The sequence below is a fragment of the Camelina sativa genome, chromosome 8 (assembly GCF_000633955.1).
Source record: "Camelina sativa cultivar DH55 chromosome 8, Cs, whole genome shotgun sequence".
Taxonomy (NCBI): domain Eukaryota; kingdom Viridiplantae; phylum Streptophyta; class Magnoliopsida; order Brassicales; family Brassicaceae; genus Camelina; species Camelina sativa.
Window position 1 is genome coordinate 20,413,118 of NC_025692.1, and position 26,817 is coordinate 20,439,934.

Sequence of the window (26,817 nt, forward strand, 5' to 3'; positions counted from 1 at the left end):
GGATATATAAAGATTCAGCCGATATATCCCATAAACCCGACAAAATCTATTTAGTTTTGTTCTTAAACAATTTTTTATATATCTAAAGAAAAATTATTGGGTTTCAGTTTCACCCCTAGGAATTTTCTGTGAAGAGTGAAGGGAAAAATAATAATTAAGAAAAAAGAGGAAACTAACAAACCACGATAATAAATGTGATTATCAATTGGAAACGAATGGTATACGAATACGACTAATACAGAAATTTTGTAACGTCTGTTGACGGCTGTTAGTTTGTTGGTGTGACGGCTGTTAACTTTTGGTGTTAATTTTATTCCAATAAAAAACGGGAGATTAAATGTTAAAAAAAAAATCAGATGCGGTTGTTTTTTGGACTTCTTTCCAAGATACGATAGCAACGTGACCATAATGTATTATCGGTTTGGGCTTAATGTATGACTTGGCCCAATACATATGAATCTCATAAAGTCGAATTTGGTTGGGATGAAATCTTAGGGGAGGTATTGGTTTAGGATTTAGAAAGAATTTTAATGACTTTATGTTTTTGCTAATTGTTAGAATCATAGAAAATTGAAAGTTAAAAATGAAGGATTCTAAGATATTGTTTAGGAAGTTTTTTAAAATCTTGATGATTTGTTTTTTCTAATCTTGTAAAATCTTTCTATTTGATGAAAGAGTTTTCATGACTTTTGTTATGAAGGAAATGATATAAAATCCTAAACCAATAACATAAAATTTGAATTTATTAACAATCCAAGATTCTTTTGTTTTACTTGAATAACATAAAACTTTTAATGACTTTATAAAACTCTTAATCCAATAACACTAGATTTATCAAGATTTTAGATAACTTTTTACAAATCCACAACCAATAACACCAAATTTTTAAAGAGTTTTTAAAAGTCTTGACTGAATAACAATATATTTTACCTAACTTTTAAAGTCATTAAAATTCTTTCTAAATCCTAAACCAATACCTCCCCCTTAGGGTTTTTTTTTGGTCAACACAACACACACAAAAAAAGACTTCCCTGATTTCACACGATGCACTCATCATCGGGGAGACTGCCACCACGTCTATGCTCCGCCTCGTCTTCGAATTCAAAGAGTGGATCCGTTCGATATTATCATCACTACAGTACTTGATGCGCCGCCGTAAGTCTCTTCCGCGATGGATTTCGCGACGGTGGATTCAGCAGATTTCTGCGTCGGTGGCCAGATTCAAAGCGAGAGTAAAAGATCTAGGGCGAGTATTGCCCGGAGATTGGGAGACTTCCTTCTACGACGGCTCGGTCTAGTGTTTCCTCGACTTGGGAAGTGGTCGGATCCGGACATATATCCGGGTTTTTCTAACGGGATATGTGTTCGGATCCGAATCCGGATATCCGACCCGTTCCAGATGTTCGACCCGCATCCAGGCCGTTACAAGAGTAGTGACAGCTGTCACTACTTTATACGACGTTGGAGGAAAAACCATTTGTTTTCCCTCTCCTCTATCTTCCGTGACTCGTAAGTCTTCTTTTACAATCTTCTCTCGTATTTTCTCAGTTGTGTTCTCTCTCATTCTCGCTTCTGTCAACAAATTTTCCCGAGAAAAAGTTCATTTTCCTGAGAGAAAGTTCTTCTTCTTCTTAATTTGATTCTGTATCTACTGAAGCAACCAAGAAGAAGACCTTCACGGAAGAGAAGGTAATTTATCAAGAACTCGCTGTATTTTCTCTTGCTTCTTTTTTTTTTTCCTGTGATTTCTCTGTTTCGGTTTCACATTCGCGAGCGCTTCTTCTTCTTTTCTTCAATATCTCTTAAGAAAATAAGTTCCTCCTCTTCTCATTTAGGGTTGAAGAAGAAGTTTAGGGGAGAGAAGAAAAGGTTCACGGAAGAACAGGTACAACTTTCTCTGATTTTCTCTAATTGCGTCTTCATTATGACTCATTGTTTCCGTAAAGATTTGTTCTTCGTTTCTGGCTTCCGCTGTACAATTTTCCCGAGGTTTTATTTCCTTGTTAGTGTTAAGAATTTTCTGTGATTTTATCTATTTGCGTCTTCATTAAAAGAAAACGACTTGTTGTCTCTGTCAAGACTTGTTGTTAGGATTCAATAAGAATCATTTTCCCTATTGCGTCCCAGAAAGTGTTAGAGATGTCATAGAGAGAAACAGTAAATAGGTCTCTTGTTGCTGTTGTTGTTAAATTGCTCTTTATGAATGTGATGAAAATGTCTCTTTATGAATGTGATGAAGACATGATGGTGAGAAAAGAGTCATCTGTAGACAACTTAACCAGCTATCTTGGACGTGAATCAGATCTTAAGCAGGTGAAATTTTGCTTGTGTTGCTAAACTTTAATGTGTTAACCTCTTTTGAAATATTTTGACTTAGGTTTCGACTTTTGTTCACAGCCATCTGCCACAGCAGCACCAGTATCATCTGTCAGCAATCTTGGACGTGAATCAGATCTTAAGCAGGTGAAATTTTGCTTGTGTTGCTAAACTTTAATATATTCACCTCATTGACAATAACCTAACTTGGTTTCAACTTGTTGAAGGATATGAAGCTGGTAAAAGTTGAAGAGATGAAGAGAATGTCTTTTGAGAAAAAGGTGAAGAAACAGAAAAGAAAGATTGCCCTCAGCCTAAGGCTGTAAAGCTGGATTTGGTTGAGTTGTCTTCATGCACTCTACCGATTAACTCTTTAGCAAACCAAAGTACTTGAATATAGAGCAGATTTTTTGGTTGAGACTTAGGAGTGAATAAAGACGGCTGTTGCCTTCTACTCTTGTACTCACTGTTTACGTTATATCACAGTTGTCTTCTTTAGAATGAGTTTAACCTCTTTCAAAAGACTCCTTTGTAATATAGCTCTTACTGGATATATGGACCAGTAGTGGTAACGCATCTATGATGAGGCCTTTGCTGATAATGCATACATTACATTAATTAGATAGCCCTTCATAGATGCAATTCTTTTAAGGAAAACTTGTAAACTCATAAGAATGATCTATCATAACTTCATAAGTCATAACACAATCGAGCCAAGGATATGTGTATTTTTGAAAACAAGTCATTAAGCTTTATGCGTTACTATTGTGTTGGTTTCTTTGGACGAGGATGAATCATTTTATACATTTGATTCGTTGTCTGTGTATTAGTATGAAAAAAGTATTCAATACATGATCATGTTAAAACTTTGATTACAAGCTGGGATTCTGTTGAAACCCTAGGAATGTCTTTGAAGCCGTCCATCGTCATCTCCTTTGCAAGCTCGAAGTCGGATTCAAACTCGCAGGTGGGTAAACTCAGAGAGATTTTTGCAGTCTTTAAACAGTTGGAGTTTGCTAAGAGGTATGTCAAGAACTGTTCCTCTTCTTCTCTCCCTACATATGCATACCACTCAAAATCCTCGAGTTGTGACGACAAGCATCCAGGAACAGAACTCGGTTGAATCCAAGAAAGTGGAAGATCCTTGGTGGTATGTCCCTGCGAAGCAAAAACCGCTATATATATATCAAACACAAACATTCAACCTTTTAAGACATCGAACTTGGAGGAGGGAGGATACGTACGCAATAGAACATGATATATTTTAGTTTCGGAGAATTTTGAAGAAAAAGTATAGTTGATTTCACCCATTCTTGATTTAGTGGACATATGCAAGAGAGAGAGAGAGAGAGAGAGAGAGAGAGAGAGAGAGAGAGAGAGAGAGAGAGAGAGAGAGAGAGAGAGAGAGAGAGAGAGAGAGAGAGAGAGAGAGAGAGAGAGAGAGAGAGAGAGAGAGAGAGAGAGAGAGAGAGAGAGAGAGAGAGAGAGAGAGAGAGAGAGAGAGAGAGAGAGAGAGAGAGAGAGAGAGAGAGAGAGAGAGAGAGAGAGAGAGAGAGAGAGAGAGAGAGAGAGAGAGAGAGAGAGAGAGAGAGAGAGAGAGAGAGAGAGAGAGAGAGAGAGAGAGAGAGAGAGAGAGAGAGAGAGAGAGAGAGAGAGAGAGAGAGAGAGAGAGAGAGAGAGAGAGAGAGAGAGAGAGAGAGAGAGAGAGAGAGAGAGAGAGAGAGAGAGAGAGAGAGAGAGAGAGAGAGAGAGAGAGAGAGAGAGAGAGAGAGAGACATCTTAGAAACTTGTCATCAGGATAAGAAGCAATGGCGATAGTTGCACTATCAAGACTAGGCATCTCCATCGAGCGAGAGTCCCCCGAAGCGTCAAAGATTTCAAAGTGTGTTAATGCCGAAGTAACTATAACCAAGTACCTACCAGTGTCTGCTACACCACTGTCGTCTCTTAAATTTTTATACGATACGCACAATAAATTAGGCATTTCCACACGAAACCTCGTCACATTGTCATCCTTCTTGTTTCGTTTAACAAACAGTTTCTCCAGAACAGGACAGCTCGATAATAACTTAACCAGGGAATCATCGTCTTTATACAACACATCGTGAAGGTAGAGGGTTGTCAGGGATGGCAAGGAAGCGGAAGAAGGAACATCCACGAGAATCTTGTCGGAGAGAGTCAGTGTCACGAGAGATTGGCAAGAGTAAAGGGTCTTGGGCAATATGGCAGGATCTGCGGACCAGAGGAGTTGGAGTTTCATCTCAAGCACCGAGCGATCAACAGCGTTTGCAACCAACTTCCCGACATCAGCATCGGTAGGACAACTTGGACCGAGTACAATACACAAGTTGGATATTACGGGTGCTCTGTGGAGTTGCAATGATTTCTCAAGAAACCGCCAGACGCTCTTTTTGCTTTCATCCTCCACTTTCTGATCCTCATTCTCGTTCTCGTCATCACTGTCCACATGCTCATGCTCATCATCATCACTGTCCACATGTTCATGCTCATCATCGTCACTGTCCACATGCTCATGCTCATCATCATCACTGTCCACATGTTCATGCTCATCATCATCATCATCACTATAATCACCATCACTATCATTATCATTATCACTATCCTCCCTCCTCCTCCTCCTCCACCTTCTTCTCCTCCTCTTCGCTGTCAATGTACTCAAGTCTCTGTTTCATCGTCCAAACAGAGAACCATCGTTTGGAAAGAAACATGGTGGCCACTGCGTCTTTTGTCGGAACAAGATCCAAGATCATTACGAGCAAATCTTCGGGCAATGCACTAATCCTGTCTTCAGGAACGGTTTCTTCGATTCGACTCACACCACAACAATTTGCGTTTTGTATCATCTTCACGAGGCAAATCTCTAAGAGAACGACTCTCTGACGTGACCCCCTTCAATAGAGGAATCAACAAGTTCCTTTCGTCTTTTTTTTACACAAAGAGATTTTGTTATGATTTTTTTTGGCAACGACCTGTGTCATCCTAATTTTATTTATAACTACAATATTTCCTTTTATCAATAGGAAAATAAAAGTAAATTTGTTTCACGATCGAAAGAGGAGAGGAATAATAGGTGAATTAAAGAAAACACAACCGATTACTAATTTTTTTTTTGTTTGTAATATACAATTAAATTATATTTTGAGATGGAATGTGCAGAGCCGGCCACAGGTACAAGGGAAGCAAGCAAGTGCTTGCGGCCAATAATATATTTTCGGCCTCAAAATTAGGTAGGTATAAGTAGTCTAGTGGTAGTGGTAGTGTTTAGGTCTCTCTCGCCTTCACTTGCCAGGTTCGATTCCCCAAACTCTCAGCTTTCGCTTTTTTTCTTCTTTTTATATCTTTGTTTATGCTAATTTTTAATATATTTTTTAACGAACTGAAGCTTCTAAAATTGATGAGACTTCAGAGGAGATCAACAAAAATAGCAGTGATGATGTCCATTGAAAGGAGTTTGTTAAAACTATTCAGATTTATTATTTAGTTTGATAAAAAAAATTAGTTTAAATCTGTGCAAATCAGCTTTTTTCAGTTTGCTTGTAGCCACAAAAAACATAGCGCTGGCTCTGGGAACGTGAATACTCTATATTAATTTTTTTGAGAGTATCTCAGCTTATCTGGGAAGAAGATTATTAAGCAAAGTGGTTTCGAGATTTGTTAGAGGGAACTTGGTTTTTAGAGAAGGCAAGCATGTTTATGATGATTGCGGGCCTCTGCAACTCGCAGCTTGAAACTGAAAAAGGAATTATCCGCAACACTGTAAGAAATATAAATATGTGATCAAGCCAATCATCGCTCGCAAAATGAAATCAAGAAACAAGAATGTTGAGATTAATTCAGATTGATGCTGTGAAGCAATGAGTGAGTCTTTGACCCATACTGCAAGTAAGGTTAAGACTCTTGCTTATGTAAGTGGGATTGACTCAATTGATTTTGTTGTAATGGTTTGATTAAGTGTATAATGTAAATCACAGCTAATTAATTTATCAAATAAAATTGTTATAATACATATATCAAAAAGATTTTCATTATTTCCTTAAAATATTTTTTAGTAATATTTTTAATACGCTCATCATCATTGCTTTTAGCTTGATCATCCTTAAGAAAACAAAACAACAATAACGCATAAAGCGTAACGATTTATTTTTATAAATATACATATCTTTGGATTGGTTGTAATTGATAAATTTGTCCTCGTCCAAAGGCATACGCTTGAAACACTTCTATCAAATTCTCCCCTATATATTGCCAAAACATATTTACAAGATCATCTATTTTCTTAACTAAAATCTGATCCTTGGTAATATAAGTATATAACTCTCAAAGATAATAATTTTATTTGCCTAACTATTTTTCTGGAAATTATTATGGAAGAATAAACTAGAAAAGTAAATATTTACAGGAAAGTAGGTAAGCAAAGAAAGAAAAAAATAAAGTTGTTATTTTCTGATTTAGGCTCTGTTTAGAAAAAAGTTTAAAAATAAATGAGCTCATTACACTATCAAACCTTTTCTATATTATTAGTATTTCAATGTTTGTATTTTAGTGAAATTTAAATTAAATTGACATTCCTTTGATATTATGCTATGTATACTTTTATAAAATTCAATAAAATGGTTTCTTTATATATGTGTTTGATATTATGTATAACTAATCAAATCTCCCTTTTTGTAATGAACTAGATATTCACCCGCGGCTATTTTTTTAATAAAAAAATATAATTTGTTTTATAGATTAACTATATACTGTATATAATTAATGTTTAATTTGTATTTTTTTTTAAATGTACAACGTTACAAATATAGATATATTAGTTAGTATAGAAATTAGAAAGTATTTTGTTTGAGGTTTATTGTTTTCTATTATAGTATAACATACAATTAAATAGGTAGTGATTTATAGAAGAAATATACTGTGTTTTTTTTTTTTTACAGATAGTAGTATTTTTATTATTTTAAATTGTTTAGATATACATATGTACAGGATAATTTTGTATTATAGTTTTGTATGTTTTATATATAAAGAATCAGTTAACTTTAGTATGTATAGTTTTGTTGTGAAATGCAAATAAAAGTTGTTAACAATTATTTGTTTGACATAAATTCTACATGGTTATTAAAATGGACCCAAGATGTGTGTATCTATTTTTTTTAGAAAATGTTTCTATGGAGAAAATATTGTTTTGTAAAATTGGAAATTTAATATTAATTTATTTTATTTTAAACTTAATATTTAATGTTAAAGGGAGTGGTTCCTATTGTTTTGGAAATTTTATTAGGATGAAAAATCTTGTTTCCAAAAATTGAAATTTAATATTAATAAATTAAATAAAATATAAATTAATAATTAATGTTAATGACATGATTGTAAATATGTTTCAACTCTAGAATTTATTTGCTAAATGTCTCCAAAAATGTATATATAGATTATACAATTAGAAGTTTCGAACCAACATAAAATTACCACGACAGAAATTGCCTGAGGAAAATGAATCAAGCTCAGCAAAGTTTCCAATTGTATTTGAGAAGGAAGAAGAAGAAAGAAGAAGAGAAGGGGAAAAAAAAAAGAGAAGGAAAAAAAAAAAAAGCAGAGGAAGGGAAAAGGGGGGCGAGAAAAGGGAATGAGCAACAACCAAAAGGAAAAAAATTACACACTATATAAACATTCTTAAACTAATTATTGGTATAAGAAAAAAAATAGAGAGGAGAGAGTTGATTTTCAGATCTAAAGCAGAACAGAAAAACATAACCTTTAGGGTTTGATGTTTTGCACGTCTAGACATTTAAACGAGTTCCGATCTGGCTGATTTTTGGAGGGTAGCTTCGTGACTCAGTGTTCTACATATTTGACGGTGGAGATCTTGTTTAAACGGTTTGTGAGAAATCTGAGTTTTAGCGTGGCTGGTCGTATCTGGAATTTCCAGATTTTTCTGCAGCATCTGTCGTGAGTGTTTGTAAGATCCAACGGTGAGATTTTCTCGGTTTGAGCTGAAATTTTGCAGAGTTGTTCCTGACTTGTTTATCTAGGATTTTTACGGTGGAGATCTGAATAGGTTGCCGGAATCTTAGTGAATCTAGGGACGTTTGGAACTGCATAGTTTTAGCCTTTTGTGTTCTCTCTTGTGTTGTTTTCTTATTGAGATTGCTACTTGTAGCCTTAGTCTATGGATAGGACGTGGTTGTACTCAAATACTTTGGTGATAGTTGAATTTTGAGTGGACTACGGTCCCATGGTTTTTACTCCTCGCATTGCGGAGGTTTTCCACGTATAATTTTGTGTCTCGTTTATTTTACGCTTTGAAGTTTTTGCTACCAAGATTATTATATTTTCCTCACAGGTTCACATATGTTAGGGTGAAACTTTATTCCGCTGCGCAACTGTGCGTTGTTTCCCCAACAAAATGGTATCAGAGCACTGGTTTAATAACTTTGGTTATTGATTGCTTTTGTGAACGATGGAAAATATTGGTAGAATGATAAGCTTGAATGGTTCTAATTATCATCTATGGAAATGCAAGATGGAAGATTTGCTTTTCATGAAGGAATTTCATGTTCCTGTCTTTTAGGCGAAGAAACCTGAAGATAAGACTGATGATCAGTGGAAATTGCAGCATCGCCAAGTGTGTGGTTTGATAAGGCAATGGGTAGATGATAATGTGTTGAATCATATTGAAAATGAGACTAATGCTCGTTCTTTATGGTTGAAGCTGGAGCAACTGTTTGCTCGAAAGACCGGAAATAATAAGCATTAAAAATTTTGGATAATCGGGTAAAAATCGAGTTTCTCGGGTAATCGGGTAAAATTTTGGGTAATCGGGTACAAAATACCTAAATCCGAATGATACCCGATGTTTTTCGGGTATTTATAGGTTCTGAAATTTTAGATCCGAACCAACCCAAACCTGGTAAGACCCGAACCGAACCCGAACCGATATTTTCTATTTACTTTAATGGGTCCTAAACTCCTCTACCCGAAAGGTTCCTACCTGAACCCGACCCGAGTACATAATATTATTTAATTTAAATTTTATTTGTCTTTTAAAAATCAACCAATCAAATTATGGCATTTAGCAAAAATAAGATCTCGTGGTGTCTTTAACACTCTCGGGAGAGACCTTATCTCTTTCTCTTTCATCACCTTTTTATTACTTTTTGATTTTTTATTTGTCTGACCGTCACACCAATATAACCAATAAACATGATCTAAGGAGAAGGAGAAGAAAGAGAAGGTCTAAGAGAGAAGGATTCACTGTTTAAAATGCATAAAAAGTACATTCGAATTTACGCTTATTTGTTACATAGAATGTTCATTTTGATAGTTTTATATGCTATTAAAATGCGACAATTAATATTATTATTTATAAATTTGAATTTATGTATGTTATGTGTATAAATGAATTTTTTAATAAAATTTATAATTTATTGTTAATAATATTACAAATTCAATTCTAAAACCACAAAATTTATAACATCCAAAAATTTATTCTTATTTTATGTCTCAATTCAGAATTTTAAGAATTTAAACAATTAAAATATATATCTATAAATTATTAATTTACACTATAATATAATAAATATATGTTTCTAAAATTATTAATTTATAGAGTTTATACTGTGTAGTAGATTAGCCTGACTCCAGCACATACGTGCTGATTTTTGTATCTATCATTTTATTATATAATTATTTACATCGATTGAATTTATTTGTTAAAATAAATTCTTCCAGAAAATTTTATCATTTGGATTTTGATGTATTTTCCTTATTTTCGAGTGAACAAAACATGGTGTGTTTTTTTGAACGACAATGTTTATCGCTTGTCCACAACCACAATTACTTAGTTAAAATTTTTAATATAATATATATATCATACAAATATTTTTAAATAGACAGAACATTAATATTAGTTTGATATATTTCTTAAAAATAAACCATAATTTCAGCTTATATTTATTATAACTCATCCTACGTATATAGTATGAAAAATATAAAATTTGTATTATTTTGATGTTTGTATAGTATGCTATGTATTACTTTTTATAAAATTCAATAAAATGTTTTCTTTATATATGTGTTTGATATTATGTATATACATAATCAAATCTTCCTTTTTGTAATGGATTATACAATTAGAAGTTTTGAACCAACACAAAATTACCTCGACAGAAATCGCATGAGGAAGATGAATCAAGCTCATCAAGAGTTTCGAATATTTAGGTTCACTTATAGGGTGAACCTTCTTGTTCACCTTTTCCTTTTCAATCAATCAGAATCTTTTATACATTATTTTATTTAAAAAACAAATCAAAATTAAATTAAAAAGCAAAACAAATTAAAGAAACAAATTCTGTATAATTTTTTTTAAAGAAAGTTTAATATTGGTTTGATTTAGATTTTACAATTAGAATGATGTTGGGTATAATTTTATCTTCTCTATTAAATAAATAAATTTCGTGGTTAGTTCGACAAACCCGATAAATCAAGAGAAGCAGAGAGAATATTCACAAAGATATTGGATAGGGTCAACTCATATTCTACACGACAAAGTCAACACAAGTGTGTCAATCTAATAAGAGAAAAGTCGCGTGACCGAATCTATCAATGGGTTAAATGTCACGTGACTGACTCCATCAATGGATTGTCACTGAGCCAAGAGCTTATGACTGACTTTATCAATAGGCCGAGAGTCTCGCGACTGACTTTGTCTATAGGCCGAGAATCTAGCGACTAACTTTTTCAATAGGCCGAGAATCTCGCGACTGACTTCGTCAATGGGCCAAAAGTCACATGACTGGATCTATTAATAGACCAAGAGTCTAATGACCGACTTTACCAGTAGGCCAAGAGTCTCGAGACCGACGCTATCATAGATAGAGTCGGCAAGCCGAAGACATATCCTAAAGGATTAGGGTAAAGAGATCTCTATATAAAAAGGAGAGCGACCTCCACGAGAGAGGGGATCGAGAGCAAAGAAAGAGACCTAAAACACAAGATAAACGACTCAACTCTAGAACGCGACTATGGTTTATAGATTGATTCATTGTGCCTTGAATTCTTGTATTTGAGCTCGAGACTCTGATAAATAAAATGACTATTCAACTTATATTTCTTGTTTTCCGTATCTAAATGAAGTTATTATTTTTGCCCAAACAAATGAAATGATGTATCGGTTTGGGTTTACAAATAAGATGATTAGGGTTTAGATTTTACAATTAAAACAAAATTATATGTCGGTTTGGGTTTACAAATAAAGTGGTTAGGGTTTAGATTTTACAATTAAAACAAAATTATATGTCGGTTTAGGTTTACAAATGAGATGGTTAGGGTTTAGATTTTACAATTAGAATGAAACTATATGTCGGTTTGGGTTTACAAATGAGATGGTTAGAGTTTAGATTTTACAATTTGAATGAAATTATATATTGGTTTGAGTTTATAAAAGAGCAGTTTAAGTTTTTATCTTTATAATAATGTATACAGATTTTGTTGTCTTATTTTGTAAAGAAGTGAATGAATAAATTCTTAAATGTATTATGACATATCAGATTCCCATTGGTTAAAATAAAGAGAATTGAACGGTTCACTAAGTACCTTAGGAGTGAACCCAAAATTTTGGAGAAGCCGGCAAGGTCATAGGCGAGGCAGCGGGTTAATGGAACCGATCTAACTAAATGTTTTGTACGAATGGAAACCCGGTTATGGATCGATCAAATGTGAGCCGGTTATTTACATTATACACTTAAACCATTACAACCAATCTATTAAGTCGGTCCAGTTACATAAGCGAGAGTCTTAACCTTACTTGCAGTATGGGTCAAAGACTCGCTAAAATCTTCACAGCATCAATCAATCTGAATAAATCTCAACATTCTTGTTTCTTGATTTCATTTGCCAGCGATGACTGGCTTGATCACATATTTATGTTTCTTACAATGTTGCGGATAAATCCTTTTTTTAGTTTCAAGCCGCGAGTTGCAGAGACCCGCAAGCATCAGAAGCATGCTTGCCTTCTCTAAAAACCAAGTTTCCTCTCACAAATGTCGAAACCACTTTGCCTGATAATCTTCTTCCCAGATAAGCCGAGATACTCTGTATATAAAGTCACCACAAGCAAAGCAAACACATAACATAAAAGATTAGACCTTCGGGTTTCAACATTAGCTCTAAATTGGTATGTTTCTTGTAAATACTGTCTACGTACAGGATGTTTGAAGTGTATTGGATGTTCTTCATCTATCTCGAATTCGGCTTCAGGTTCCCACACTACAAGATCGGCCTGTTTTCCAACTTTAATCGCTCCCTGTAATTAAATCATACACAATTCCACCAATACTTATAATGCTGCGATCAGTAGAGAATATTGAAGCTGTAGTTCTTATATAGAGAATAAGGCAGGCACCTTAGAGTGTAGACCAGCGAGTTTGGAAGGCCTATCGCTCCACCAAGATACTACCTGCTCGAGCGTCACTCCGTACCGTTTCCCGTAAGACCATGTTACTGGAAGCACAAACTGCAAATTGGCTCCAACCAGATACAAAATTTCATGAGTTCTTTGTGCTCTCACAGTTTCTACATATTACCGGGCTTCATCATTACTAAGAATATCAATAACATTGATAATGAAGACATTGTTAAGACTTGTAATGAACCTGTAAAGACGATATCCCACCCCATGCTTTCAAGAAGTTACCATCACTCAGGAGTTTGAGTTCAGGCTTTGTAGGTGAATGATCAGAGCTCAACATATCAATGTCTCCTTTCTAAATCATAATTAAAACGTCAGAATCAAGGAACTGAGCACGCATAAGGTATAAAGGATTTCAAATGGAAAATATTATACCATCATAGCTTCCCACAACTTTTCTCTATTGGCTGCATCACGTATAGGAGGGGAGCATTTGAAACGAGTATCACCTTCTGGAATCTCTTCGGCTGAGAAAGCTAGATAATGTGGGCATGTTTCAACAGTAACACTATCTCCTTTGCCTTTTGCTTCCTTTAATCCAACCAAATATGATGGTTTTAGCAATGAGGAACACCCAAATGATCATAGTAATATTAACTGCCAAAAATCGCAAATACCTTTATCAAATCCAAGGAAGAACTGGCATCAGATAAATGCACAATATGAACATGAGCTCCTTCTGCAGAACCACCAATCCGTGTGTTTTCAGTAACCGATAATAGGTTTCGGATTGCTCCCTCCTCCCTAATTTCTCAGATAAAGATTTGGTTTCAGGTACAATAACCATTATATAGGAATTTGTAAAGAGTGAAAGAACTCAATGTTTGTGTCTCACCATGAAGTTGGCCTGGTTTTTAAATAAGTCAGATAAGAACGCGGATCATTTTCACTTCCATCTTCAATCTCCGATTCTTTCTCTATCTCAGCGTGAACAAGCAATGGTCTTCTATACTTAGCTAATACTGATAGTCCTTCCTGCAGAAACAAAGAGCCAATCAACAATTCCGTAATAATTCTTGAATCATGAGAAAGAAGCATAAGACTCAAGAAAGAAAACCTTTATATGAGTGATGTTTGTCATTGGGAAATCATTGATTCCTGATGGACACATAAAAGACTGAAAAAGATTAAGACAAGAAGTCATGTTAGACACTTAAAACCTGAAAAGCAAGACACAGCTTCATAAGGATTCAAAGGACACATGATACCTACCTTGAGACCAAGAACTCCAGCATCTAAGAGAGACTCAAGAGCACTTGAGTTGAGTGCATTGTCAGGTACCAGACCTCCCCAGAACCCTAGAGTATACAAATATTTAGGGAACATGTATTCAGTATTGAATCAACAGATGTGGTTAAGGTTTGATAGCAAAGAGTGTTTACCAACATTAACATGTATTCTGTTTTTCGCAGCTTCAATCTGCAAAAGATGCACGCATTGCTCGATTTCAGATCAACCAAGGCTGTAAGAATAGTGTGGAGCTTACCAACTGGAAAACTAAAGTGGATGGCTTTACCTTGAGTTTCAAAGTTTCAGGAGATACAGTAGAAGGGCAACTGTTTAAGGGCATATCAACCAATGTAGTTATTCCACCTGCCAGACAAAAGACAATATCAAGCAGGTAAGCGCGAAGAGACAAAACAGAACACACTCTTGAAACTAGAACAGTCTCAGTAAGAGAAACATACCAGCAGCTGCAGCTTTTGTTCCAGAAGGAAACCCTTCCCATTCACTTCTTCCGGGATCATCAAGATGAGCATGCCTTTTAAACCAACACAAGAAAAGTTCCAAGATTTTAGGGCGATATAGCAGAAACTAGAACAAAGATCGAATCATAATATATGGTTTCAAAAAGATAAACATACACATCAATGAGACCAGGCATGAGGACAGCTTCTCCATAGTCAATCACTTTCACTCGACTCCTTTGACTCTTATGCCAATCAACTTCCTTCACCAACGACACAATAATGCCTCCATCCACCTCCACTGATCAAACAAATCAAGAGTATGCTAACTAGAAATAATAGATGCTTCCATAGAATTTCCAAAGCTTTGATCAACAACCACTAGAAACGTACCAGAACCAGAGATGACACCATCGGGAGTGACGATGCGTTTACTAGAGATCCAGTAATGATCATGAGGAAGAAGACTACACTTCTTATTATTCCCCTGCGTTTCCTAACCATCATCAATAAACAAACACATCGGAATCAGTTTTTTTGGCCCTGTTAATCAATCAGATAACAGAGAAGTCGGTTTTGAGAAATCGAAACCTGGAAAGAGCGAGGGGAAGCGAAGAAGATGTATAAAAGAGCAGCGATGAGAGCTAGAAGAGGCAATAATCTCCATTGAAGCAGAGTCCTCTCCATCTCTTTCTCTCTCTATCTCTCTGGTCTGTGAGACTGAGAGGTCTCTCTTATTGGTTAAAAGATTGGACCCACTTGGATTATGAAAACATTATTAAACCGAAAAGATTCCTTAAGATTCGGTTATCGAACGCTCTGAGACTCTGTAAAGACCGTTAGATTGTGTGAATGATTCATAAGATGGACGGTTGTGATGAGAGAGAGATATCGAGAGCAACTTGGAGTATGTCCAGATTCCTCCGTCATATGGTTGGTTGGTTCACTTGTGTGCGCATTCAAGTCCAACTAAAAATATTTTCTTAAAATACTTCTTTTTAAAAAAAATACTTTTTCTAGCTAGTGGCTCGTTGGTAGCATTAAAGCATTAAGCATGGGTCAGTGTTTGTGACTACGAGCTAGAGTGATCAGACACAATTACCAAACAAAACAAAACAAAAATTATTGATGTAACTAAATCTTAAGATACCAATTTAGAGCTAATGGTTAAAATACTATGACATTCAAAACCACAGAGTTTGAACTGCTTAGAGTTTGACATGTCATTCTTTTATTGGAAAAGATCAAGCCTCATAGGATATCATAATCATTTGCTCGAATTCAATACCATGCATGTATATGGTTTTTTTTATTTTTTTATTTGGTTTTTGATTTATTTTTATTTCTCTCAAAGATTTTGATATTTTCTGGTTCTCCAGATCTTTTGATATGTTGAAGGTCCGTCTACATAAGATTCTACCAAATGCTTAGGGAAATTATGAGGTGATTTTTTTTCAGATTTCCAAATATGCATGTTTGTTCTTTTCTTCTTCTTTTGTTTGTTGGGAAATATACCCAGATTTGTGTTATAGGTTAGCAAAAAAACTATATTTATGCTTATGAAGTGTGGAAAAATAAGGAAAATATATGAGGATTTAGTGTATTTACGATTAGTCATACTTAATTTTTGATCTTACGTTGATAAATTTTGGGACTGGTTCTTTATACAATTGGTTTACTCATCTTTTAAATATACCCAATTGTTTTCTAGGTTAATTATTTGACGCATAAATTTGTTTACTGACTATGTAAACATTATGTATACTGACTATGTAATTTTAATTTGACATCAATGAAATTCTTTGCCATAAAAGACAGCAATTACTAATAAATTAATTAAATTAAAATAAATAAAAATAAAAATTAACAATGAATGTGATGGTCACACCTTAATAAAAAAAATTGCTCCATTCTTTCCCTTTTTAATATATATACAAAATGTTAATTGTAAGTTTATCTTTGATTTAGAAAATAGTTGATTGATCTTTTTCATTTTTCTATTTTTTGATATTTCTCTATATAAATTGGAAAGAGCTATTATGTTTCCTTTTATTCTATATTATATGTTTATTTTGGAATTCAAATACAATTTGAACTAGCCATCATCATTTTAACAAGTATGGATATCTTAAAAAGTTAATATTGCATAACTTGTACGAATATTTCGTTTAAAATTATTGATATTGTTCCTTTATATGAGTGATGTTTGTCATTGGGAAATCGTTGATTCTTGACATAAGTTAGTGATGTTTGTTACATATTATGTAAAAATTACATTCCCTCTATTTCAAAATATAAAATATTTTAGATATTTTTTCTTTTTCCATTATATAGGATGTTATACAATTTTTATGCAAATTGTAAATTGTTTTTTGTATTTTGTGATCATTAGTATTAACAGTCTTTTAAAACAAAAATTTATTGATAATTTGTAAAAGAAAATAATATATTTCTTAAGATATATGTATTTAACTAAACATATTCTAATTTGAAACATATAGAGTATAAAAGATGTGTGCTCCAACGAATAAACAAAATATCTTATGTACTAAAAATTGAAAAGAAAATTGATAGTGAGTTTATAGAATAGTATATTGGTAGTCTTATTCTACGATCTAATCATATATTTTTTTGCAGAAACTTGTAGTTTCAATTATACAAAAGGAAATCTAACTAGTCAAGACACCTTTGGATTATTGTCCATAATAGTTTCCAGGAAATCAAGGAATTTAAGTCATAAGTTATATATATCTGCTAAAGAGTTGGTTAAGAAAAAGGTTTGTGCTCGGTCAAAACCTAATTGCTTACCTCTTTTGTACATTTTATTAATTTTAAAGAGGTATTATTGGATGGTGATTTTTAATTGATCTCATCAGATCTTAAAATAAAATTTGGAGATGAATCTTATTATATAAAGTTGGGTTTTGAAAGTTAGTCATTAACAAGATTTTGACATGTGTCAAGTTATCAACCTTAGATTTCAACATGTGTAAAATTTAATATTTAATAGGAGGAATTTGATTACAAAAAAAATAAAATATTTTAATTTAAAAAATATTAATAATGTAAAAATATAATTATCAAAAATTACATAATTTATAAAAAATACAAAGTTTTTAAAATTAATTATAAGGAGATTATATATATATATATATATTTCATAAAATTCGAAATTATAATATTATTTACTTATTTTTAATTTTAAATTATTAATTCTACAAAATAAAAAATAAAAAAAGATATTAAGGAAAATATACAGTTAATTATTAATTTTAAATTTTGTAAATACTCACTTCTATATAAACATAAATCGTCTCATATTTAAATAATTTATTCAAAAACACTGCTTTCAACTTTGTTTAATCGAGAATTTTTTTTTATGGGAAGATCAATTTTTCTTATGTTTTTAAACTAAAATTTTCTCCTACTTTTCTTTTTTTAGTTGGGAATAGGAAAGATCCAAAAAAATGATTAATATATGTGTCTTCTTTTGTTAATACTATATTTTAAAATTTATTGTACTATTTTTAGATTGTTTTATTTTTTTTTTCATCTTTGAATTATTTGGGTTTCATATATTATTGTGCTTATAATTTTCTATTGTTTCTTTAATTTTGTCAAATTAATTTTCTTCTAATTTCTCAACCTTGATTGGTTGGTCATAAACCCTTCTTTTTTGCAAACATAATTGCTACCATTATTCATTCAATCCCAAATGGAGATAACGAGTAGAAGTTCATCAACCTAATAGATGGATAAAATAGGCTAATCAAACACAAGTTTACAACAAACATAGATATATAGATTGGAAAAACATAAATCGTTGTTGATAGATCCATAGGAGCTCAAAGACTGTGACACCCTGGTTTGCGGAAAAGTTTAAAAGAATTTATTTGGCCACATATGTCACCAAAATGCACTTACTTTTTCGTTCAAGGGTCTTGAGAAAACATCATGATGGGTAACCTTCCTGGAAGTGATTGTTGGAACTGTGTGAGTGAGGACAAAACACAGAAAAATATCATTTTTTTATTTGTAGGGTCGGTAGAAAAGTTTTTAAAGCCTCTCAGACGTAACAAACCGACCGTCAAATATGGGTGGATCCACGAGCCGGAAATAGATGTAGGGCCCACTTAGGAAGATGAGCCCATGGACTGAGAGTGGACATAGGCTCACTAAGCAAGGTGGTGGTTGATGCGTTATAAAGACAGAGGCTACATCATGGTATGTCAAAGACACTTCCACGTATACATTGAGAAATTTAACATCAGTTACTATCAAAAGATTTTGTGACGTTAGAAAAATGTTTTTACTTTTATTGGTTGTTGGAGCAAGCCATTTTGAGATGGCAAAAAAAATGTGAACATATTCTCTCCACACAAGAAGAGGGTAGAGCCGAGGTTCTCTCTATGGTAGAGAAGTTTGGACACAAGGTTATCTCCCCAATGGAGGAAGGTGGAGGAGGTTGGACGCAAGATTATCTCCCCAAGAGAGGAAGGCGGAGCCAAGATTCTCTCCATGGTGGAGGAGGTTGGACGCAAAGTTCTCTCCACAAGGGATGAGGGCGGAGCCGAGGTTTTTCCATGGTGGTCATACATTATTGTGATGATACATCACTGATTAATATATTATGTAATATATTTTTTATTCAAAATGTTTTTTCAGATAGCAACTTTAGTAATTAAAAAACTATGCAGAAGTGAAAGTAAAATAGTTGGCTTAATGTGTTCATATAGACATTTTCTAGGTGGTGATAAAGAATATATTTGTAACATAGAGTATATTTAGGTGTAAAAAATACATTTTTAATAGTAACATACATAAAAGATTTGTAAATGGATACAAGATCAGTGTATTATAACAAAAATAAAATTTATAAATAACGTACAACAAATTTTAATATATTTTTGTCAAATTTAATTTAATTTTTAAAATTTTAAACCCGCACATCGGGCGGGACCTCATCTAGTTATGATATAAGTGAAAGCTAAGATGGTAAAATTCGTAAAAATAAATAGAGTGTTTTCTCAGAAATATTTGGAATATGTAATGTAATATGGATATATATATATATATATCATCTATCATGAACTTAAGTATTTGTTATTTTATTAAATGCAGATAATTATTAGTTAAAAAATACAGATAATTATTAGTTAAAAAAATTATTATCTCTCTAATAAAATTATGGACGAAAATTAATAAATATATATATATTTTAATATAAACCAATCAGAATTTCAAAAAACTAAGATTTTATATTCAAGTAGACAATAAAATTATTTTTAATTACTAGATTTCAAAGATTTTATTAACATTTCAAATTATGATTCTCCTATCATCTTTCTTTTATTTTATTTACAAATTGTTTAGAATTTTCATATAATACTTATGATTAATAAATATTAAAAAAATTTCTGCATATGTTGTGATTAGAATTTTTAAAAACGATGGTATATTACACCTTTTTTTTAATGTAAAATACATATTACTCAATTTACGGAGAAAATGTTTGTTTTAATTTCCACATTAGCAGGGTTAGTAAAACTAAATTTATATAGTTGATAAATTAATAAATTTTATTTGCTCACAATTATAATATTAAAATTATTACTTCATATTTCACAATATATTGATGCAAATACAACAAACAAACAATATAAATCTGTAATATACATAAAAATACTATAATATTCTAAAATAATTCTTATTAAACATATAGATGTGTAGAACAATTAAAAATGAATATTATCTTAAACAAAATAGTTTTTAAAAAGAAATATAATAATAATTTTTCTTATTATATTATAATTTTTTTTTAAAATGTTAACGGGATATCTCCTAGTTGTAGATGTAAGACGAAATGTTAGATGACTTTCATGTGTCTCCTGAAGATATAAATCTAAGACGACCTTGAGTAATCAAAACAGAAAGAAGTTCAATCATTGGGTCCATAGTATTCGATGTCACGAAAGGCCCTTTTCATGTCTGATATGATCATTGACATTTATAAAAAATTCAACGCATCTCGATATAAATAGCTGCCACATTTTGAAATTTCAATTAGTCAAACTCACATTTGATCCTTATCTGAAATATCCAAAATGACTTGAGTTCCTCGAAATGTCTAGCCTTGGGGTTAATAAAGTATTTGAGTGGTTACTGTATAATTTTTGGTTATCAACTATGACAAATCAAGTTTTTGGGTTTTTCCTATGACAAAATGGTTTCAGCCACAACGGTATACCTTATACAAATACGATCGATTGTGGTGTTGTAGTCACTAGTAGTAAAGTCGTAAAGATCATGTCCCCTAGATCGGTAAAATTTGTTTTATAAGTAGTAAAAGTCAATGTGTCTCATTTAGTGTTACGTCTCTCCAAAACTTGTCATGCATTTACGTCGTTAAAGCTTCTGTCTAGGCAGATAAAGATCTGGTAAACACTAACACGTTGCGTAGAGTTTATCCCGGAAATCAAATATCTCGTTTGTTTCTTCTGTAAATATATAGTTTTGAGGAAATGGTATTCATATGTCACGTGTTGGTTAACATAAACAAATTTATTCCAAAAAAGTCGCATACAATCGATTTTTTTTCTTAATGTGGAAACTTTCAAATCTTTCATCTATACTGTATTAAATTGTACTACGGCCTAGGTTGCATAGACACGGAAACGGATACGCAGAAACGAAACGTTTCGGAAATGGGAAACGGTTTTTTTCAAATATTAGGAAATGGAAACGTTTTAGAAACGTATGCACATATACATATATATATATATTTATATCTATAATATATATATATTAAAACACCAAACATAAAAAGCATATCAAAAAACTTCAAACAATAAAACTTCAAATATAAATATTAAATAGTTGAATTAAAACACTAATAATATTATATATTTATATCTATAATGAAGTTTTATATTTTAAAATATTTATTTATTAAGTTTCAAATTAAAAAAGAAGTTTCCGTCGTGTTTCCAAAACGAAGATGGAGTTTCCATCGTGTTTCCAAACAGAAATTTCTAGGAATCGTGTTTTTGTGCCTTGTTTCCGAGTTTCCAAGAGTTTATGTTTCCGAAACGTTTCGAAAACGGGAAACGGACTTCAAAAAGAGTTTCCATGCAACATAGACTACGTACCACACCAAATACCATAATTACTCCAGATAACTACAATGACACCAAGAGTCCAAATTACACAAACCCAAATCCAAAAAGTCATAAACTTTGACGGACAAAAAAAACAATAAATGAAGATCAATAAAGACAATCAAACCTTTCCTTCCTCACGAAAGCTTTCAACTTTCCCAAATTACAACTGTCATTATTGCTCAAAGCTTCATGCCTTTATCAATCCTCAAATGTAACTTCTTATTCTGCCATAAAATTGCAATTCTTCTTCTGCCATAACTTACATTTATCGAATTACTAAACATTGATAGTTTGACACCAAAATTGTTATCAAATTAATTTTAAACCTATGCTAACACATAGTACACGCTTCATTAATACGTATACGTGACGAGACCAAAAGTACAAAAAGTCCAAAGTACAAAACCCAAATCCCAAAAAGTCAGAAACATTGACAAAAAAAATAATAATAAAAAAAGATCAAACCTTTGCCTCGAAAGCTTTCAACTTTCCTTTTCAACAACTGTCTTCATTACCTCTTTAATCAATTCCCAATTATGACATCAAACCTCACGCTTACCCTCTTCGTCTTCGTCTTCTTCCTCTGCCATGAAAGCTCTTCTCTTTCTTCTTACCCTTTTGGAACTCATCCTTCTAAACTCTGTTTCAGCCGTTGATTTCGTCTTCAACGGCTTCAATGACTCTTCATCTGTTATCTCCCTCTTCGGGATCGCCACAATCGAATCCAAAATCCTAACTTTAACCAACCAAACATCGTTTGAGACCGGTCGTGCTCTGTACAGAAAAATCATCCGGACAAAAGATCCAGTGACTTCCTCTGTTTTACCTTTCTCCACTTCCTTCATCTTCGCCATGGCTCCTTACAAGAACACGCTTCCTGGTCACGGAATCGTTTTCCTCTTCGCACCCACCACTGGAATCAACGGGTCTAGCTCTGCTCAACACTTGGGTCTGTCCAATTTGACTAACAATGGTAACCCTAATAACCACATCTTTGGAGTTGAGTTTGACGTTTTCGCTAATCAAGAATTCAGCGACATCGATGCTAACCATGTCGGCATCGATGTTAATTCGCTTCATTCAATGTATGCTAACACATCTGGGTATTGGTCTGACGATGGAGTGTTTAAGCCGTTGAAGCTTAACGATGGAAGAAACTATCAAGTTTGGATTGATTACAGAGACTTTGTGGTTAACGTTACTATGCAAGTCGCTGGTAAGATTCGACCTAAGGCTCCTTTGCTTAGTACGCCTTTGAATCTTTCTGGCGTTGTGGAAGATGAGATGTTTGTTGGATTCACTGCAGCTACAGGGAGATTGGTTCAGAGTCATAAGATTCTAGCTTGGAGTTTTAGTAACTCTAATTTCTCATTGAGTGATAGTTTGATCACTACTGGTTTGCCTTCGTTTGTTTTACCAAAGGACTCGATTCTTAAAGCGAAATGGTTTGTTTCTGTATTGGCGTTGTTCTGTTTCTTGATCGTTTCTTTGTTTGGTTTGGTGTTGTTTGGTGTGGTGAGAAAGAGATTAGAGAAGGCGAGGAAGAGAGCGTTGATGGAGGATTGGGAAATGGAGTATTGGCCTCATCGGATTCCGTATGAGGAGATTGAGTCCGGGACTAAGGGTTTTGATGAGAAGAATGTGATTGGGATTGGTGGGAATGGGAAAGTGTATAAAGGTTTGTTACAAGGGGGGGTTGTGGAAGTTGCGGTTAAGCGGATTTCGCAGGAGAGTAGCGATGGGATGAGAGAGTTTGTAGCTGAGATCTCAAGTCTTGGGAGGTTAAAGCATCGTAATTTAGTTTCTTTAAGAGGTTGGTGCAAGAAAGAGAAAGGTAGTTTCATGTTGGTGTATGATTACATGGAGAATGGAAGTTTAGACAGATGGATCTTCGAAAACGATGAGGAGAAAACTATACTTAGCTGCGAAGAGAGGATCCGGATTTTGAAAGGTGTGGCGTCAGGGATATTGTATTTGCATGAAGGATGGGAATCTAAGGTTTTACATAGAGATATTAAAGCTAGCAACGTGTTGCTTGACAGAGATATGATACCGAGGCTTAGTGATTTCGGGTTAGCTCGGGTTCATGGACACGAGCAAGCGGTTAGGACCACTAGGGTGGTTGGTACGGCTGGCTATTTGTCTCCTGAAGTGGTTAAGACAGGGCGTGCATCTACACAAACAGATGTTTTTGCTTACGGGATACTTGTTCTTGAAGTAATGTGTGGGAGAAGACCTATTGAAGAAGGGAAGAAATCGTTAATGGATTGGGTTTGGGGATTAATGGAAAAAGGTGAGATTTTAAATGGGCTTGATTCACGGATGATGATGACACAAGCAATGAATCATGCCATTGATGAAGCAGAGAGAGTTTTGCAGCTTGGATTGCTTTGTGCACATCCTGATCCGGCCAAGAGACCGTCAATGAGACAAGTGGTTCAAGTGTTTGAAGGTGACAAAGCAGAGATCTTTGAAGCGGAAAGTAGTGAAGATGTTGAGTCATGGATGCTGAGGAAGATGGGATCTCGTGGGAGCTCACGAGAGTTTTGGTATGGAACCTCGTCCCATCCGACGATGGAGCAGATCAGACTTCAGTCCTTGTCTGTATCTATTTCGTCTTGGAATAGCTCTATTTTAGACGGGAGGTGATGTATGAATGAATGGCTTAAGAAACCTAAAAAGATGTAGTTACTTTTTGTGGCTTTACTTTGTTTGATGTTGAGTACATATAAGGTTTTGTAAACGCACTTCATTATACATATATTGTTAGATTTTTCTTTTTACTTTTTTTTTGTGAAATTAGTTTTCTATTTATTAATATGTAACTAAATAATTTTTGCATCAGAAGTTATAAGTTATATCAAAAAAATTAAGAGACAATGACCAAAAAGAGTTTTAGCTTTTAAGCGAATACATATCAGAAATCAACAAGCCCTAAAAAGTAAAAAACATATATAGATCACTATAAAACGTTTTTACTAAAATAGGATTCACATCCAAATGCAGTAAGGTTAACACGTAGAGGGAGAGTGATGTTTTGGGGCTATGCTATCGGATTCAAATTCGAATATAAGCTGTTAGTATTATTCGGATCTTTTCATATCAAGAAAAAAAAAGTATTATGCGGATCCAAATTTGAAAACTAAAGGTGATAAACTTGAATATGACTAATTTAAGCTTTCATGAATCCTTCCCAATAGGCAATTATCATTCAAATTTTTGTAAATGATCTTAGAACATTGAACAATAAACCTTATTTTTCTATTTATGAATCACTTTCATAAAGCAATGTTTTGGTGCTATGATATTAGAAAAATTGAGCAATAAACCTTATATTTCTATTTATGAATCATTTTCTTTCATAAATAGAAATATAAGGTTGTGATAAAAAAAAAATTATATTCTGACATGATCTAATTTGCATTATACTAATACGTATAAAAATCCTAACTGTCACGAGTCCCATACTCCCAATGTAATCAATCATATAAGTATAATGCATATGGATGCCAGAGAGGTAAAAGAAAAAAGCATTTTATTTTTGGAAAGAGCATAAAGCTATGGTCTTGAATCTTATCATATTTTTAAAAGGTTATTGTATTTCAGATAAAAAGACAAACTAAAAGACACAAAGATTCGATGTTGCCGGGTTCTATGAAGTTCTCTATTTTTTTTGGAGTGTCAAAATCCAACTTAAGAACGTGATTCCTTATTTGTTTCGACTGTCATATTCTGAATGACACCGTGCCGTAAGTTTAGCAAAAGAGTTTTGTTCATTACATTCTAATTATATGATTATCTGAAAAAGATTAGGATTCAAACAACGCAAAAGTGCCATCACTTTCACTCATCAGCCGCACCATCACTAGTTAATAATCCCACAAAATATAATTGCCTTTCTCAGTTTATATCTTCAATCCTAGTCAATACGGAGTCGTTATCCAATTCAATGGTAACTCTAACCTTCATTAAAAACGTTGCCGTTTTCATAGCCCACGAGGATAATATAACGGATATAAATGCTCTTTTGTCTTGTTTTCTCTCTCGATTTCAGAGATTCTCTCTCGAGTTTCTGACACGCGCGTTTGTCGCACGTGTCGTATAACCCTACACGTCTCTGTTTCGTGGACGCTCGGTTTACCTAATATCTACCGTTAGATCATAGCCATCAATCAATCGAACGGTCAATACCTTTAAGGAGCATGTATTGTTTGTACGACGAGACACATATCGTTATCTCTTTTATTATTTTTGGTAATATCATTATTATTATCTCTCCATTAACACAGTTTCGTTTCGTCACTGTCTTTGAAAACTTAAAGAAACGAAAAAAGATGAAGTAATTTTTGAAAAAAGATTCTAAGTAAAGAAACCGTTAGCCGGCGATGAGAAGGCAGCGGCCATCGGTAGCCACCACCGCGGCGTCACCGTCGCTTGAGGTGTATAATATCATTCCGATTCATGATTTCTTAACGGAGCATCCGTCGCTGCGTTACCCGGAGGTTAGAGCGGCGGCGGCGGCGCTTAGAATAGTTGGAGACCTTCCCAAACCTCCGTTTGTTGATTTCACAACTCGCATGGACTTGATGGACTGGCTTGGTCTTCTATTTGGTTTTCAAATCGACAACGTTCGGAACCAGCGAGAGAATCTCGTCCTCCACTTGGCTAACTCTCAAATGCGACTTCAACCGCCGCCGCTTCATCCCGACGGTCTCGATCCCACTGTTCTCCGTCGATTTCGCAAGAAGCTTCTCCGGAACTACACGAATTGGTGTTCCTTCCTCGGAGTGAGGTGCCACGTCACCAGCCCTACCCAGAGCCGTCATCAAACTAATGTTGTTTTGAATCTCCGCCGTGAGCTTCTCTATGTAGCTCTCTATCTCTTGATTTGGGGAGAATCTGCGAATCTCAGGTTCATGCCTGAGTGTCTGTGTTACATTTTCCACCACATGGCTATGGAGCTCAACAAAGTCCTCGACGGAGAGTTTGATGATATGACCGGAATGCCTTACTGGCCTTCCTTCTCCGGTGATTGTGCCTTCCTCAAGAGTGTGGTCATGCCGATTTATAAGACGGTTAAGACGGAGGTTGAGAGTAGCAACAATGGGACGAAGCCACACTCTGCTTGGAGAAACTACGACGACATCAATGAGTACTTTTGGAGTAAGAGAGC

At 34.0% G+C, this 26,817-nt stretch overlaps 5 protein-coding genes across 9 annotated transcripts in view; 3 read left to right on the forward strand and 2 right to left on the reverse strand.

Moving 5' to 3' along the window:
• Positions 984-2,949, forward strand: LOC104707651. 3 transcript variants are annotated; one of them, XM_010424036.2, is made up of 5 exons: positions 984-1,509; positions 1,658-1,689; positions 1,836-1,885; positions 2,240-2,313; positions 2,544-2,949. In XM_010424036.2, the coding sequence occupies exons 1-4, from the start codon at positions 1,172-1,174 to the stop codon at positions 2,243-2,245; spliced, it is 426 nt and encodes a 141-aa protein (XP_010422338.1). In that variant the 5' UTR covers positions 984-1,171; the 3' UTR covers positions 2,246-2,313; positions 2,544-2,949. The 3 variants fall into 3 exon arrangements, 2 of the variants coding, with proteins under 2 accessions (XP_010422338.1, XP_010422339.1); XR_002033012.1 differs by lacking the exon at positions 984-1,509 and adding an exon at positions 2,398-2,463 and having other exon boundaries at positions 1,630-1,689; XM_010424037.2 differs by lacking the exons at positions 984-1,509; positions 1,658-1,689; positions 1,836-1,885 and adding an exon at positions 2,398-2,463 and having other exon boundaries at positions 1,892-2,313.
• Positions 3,172-5,180, reverse strand: LOC104709733 (putative FBD-associated F-box protein At1g05080). The gene is made up of 3 exons (XM_019228796.1): positions 4,982-5,180; positions 4,093-4,743; positions 3,172-3,491 (listed from the first exon to the last, which is right to left on the reverse strand). The coding sequence occupies exons 1-3, from the start codon at positions 5,178-5,180 to the stop codon at positions 3,172-3,174; spliced, it is 1,170 nt and encodes a 389-aa protein (XP_019084341.1).
• On the reverse strand, positions 12,033-15,210 carry LOC104707653 (allantoinase). Of its 2 annotated transcripts, none has more exons than XM_010424039.2 (15): positions 15,076-15,210; positions 14,878-14,971; positions 14,662-14,785; positions 14,485-14,558; positions 14,313-14,389; positions 14,179-14,215; positions 14,009-14,094; positions 13,854-13,913; positions 13,632-13,771; positions 13,414-13,540; positions 13,172-13,327; positions 12,981-13,091; positions 12,731-12,841; positions 12,533-12,631; positions 12,033-12,420 (listed from the first exon to the last, which is right to left on the reverse strand). In XM_010424039.2, the coding sequence occupies exons 1-15, from the start codon at positions 15,169-15,171 to the stop codon at positions 12,292-12,294; spliced, it is 1,521 nt and encodes a 506-aa protein (XP_010422341.1). In that variant the 5' UTR covers positions 15,172-15,210; the 3' UTR covers positions 12,033-12,291. The 2 variants fall into 2 exon arrangements, with proteins under 2 accessions (XP_010422341.1, XP_010422340.1); XM_010424038.1 differs by having other exon boundaries at positions 12,035-12,420; positions 14,878-14,980.
• LOC104707654 (L-type lectin-domain containing receptor kinase VII.1-like) lies at positions 21,954-24,427 on the forward strand. Its single transcript, XM_010424041.2, has 2 exons — positions 21,954-22,860; positions 22,951-24,427. Exons 1-2 carry the CDS (start codon positions 22,233-22,235, stop codon positions 24,291-24,293), a joined length of 1,971 nt encoding a protein of 656 aa, XP_010422343.1. The 5' UTR covers positions 21,954-22,232; the 3' UTR covers positions 24,294-24,427.
• The window catches only part of LOC104707656 (callose synthase 11-like), a 9,866-nt gene continuing 8,971 nt past the window's right edge, over positions 25,923-26,817 (forward strand). The window contains exon 1 of one of the 2 annotated variants that reach the window (XM_010424049.2): positions 25,923-26,556. In XM_010424049.2, coding sequence (XP_010422351.1) covers positions 26,030-26,556 — 527 coding nt within the window. In that variant the 5' untranslated portion in view covers positions 25,923-26,029. The remainder of the gene's footprint in view (positions 26,557-26,817) is intronic. The other variant, XM_010424042.2, reaches the window with a different exon arrangement.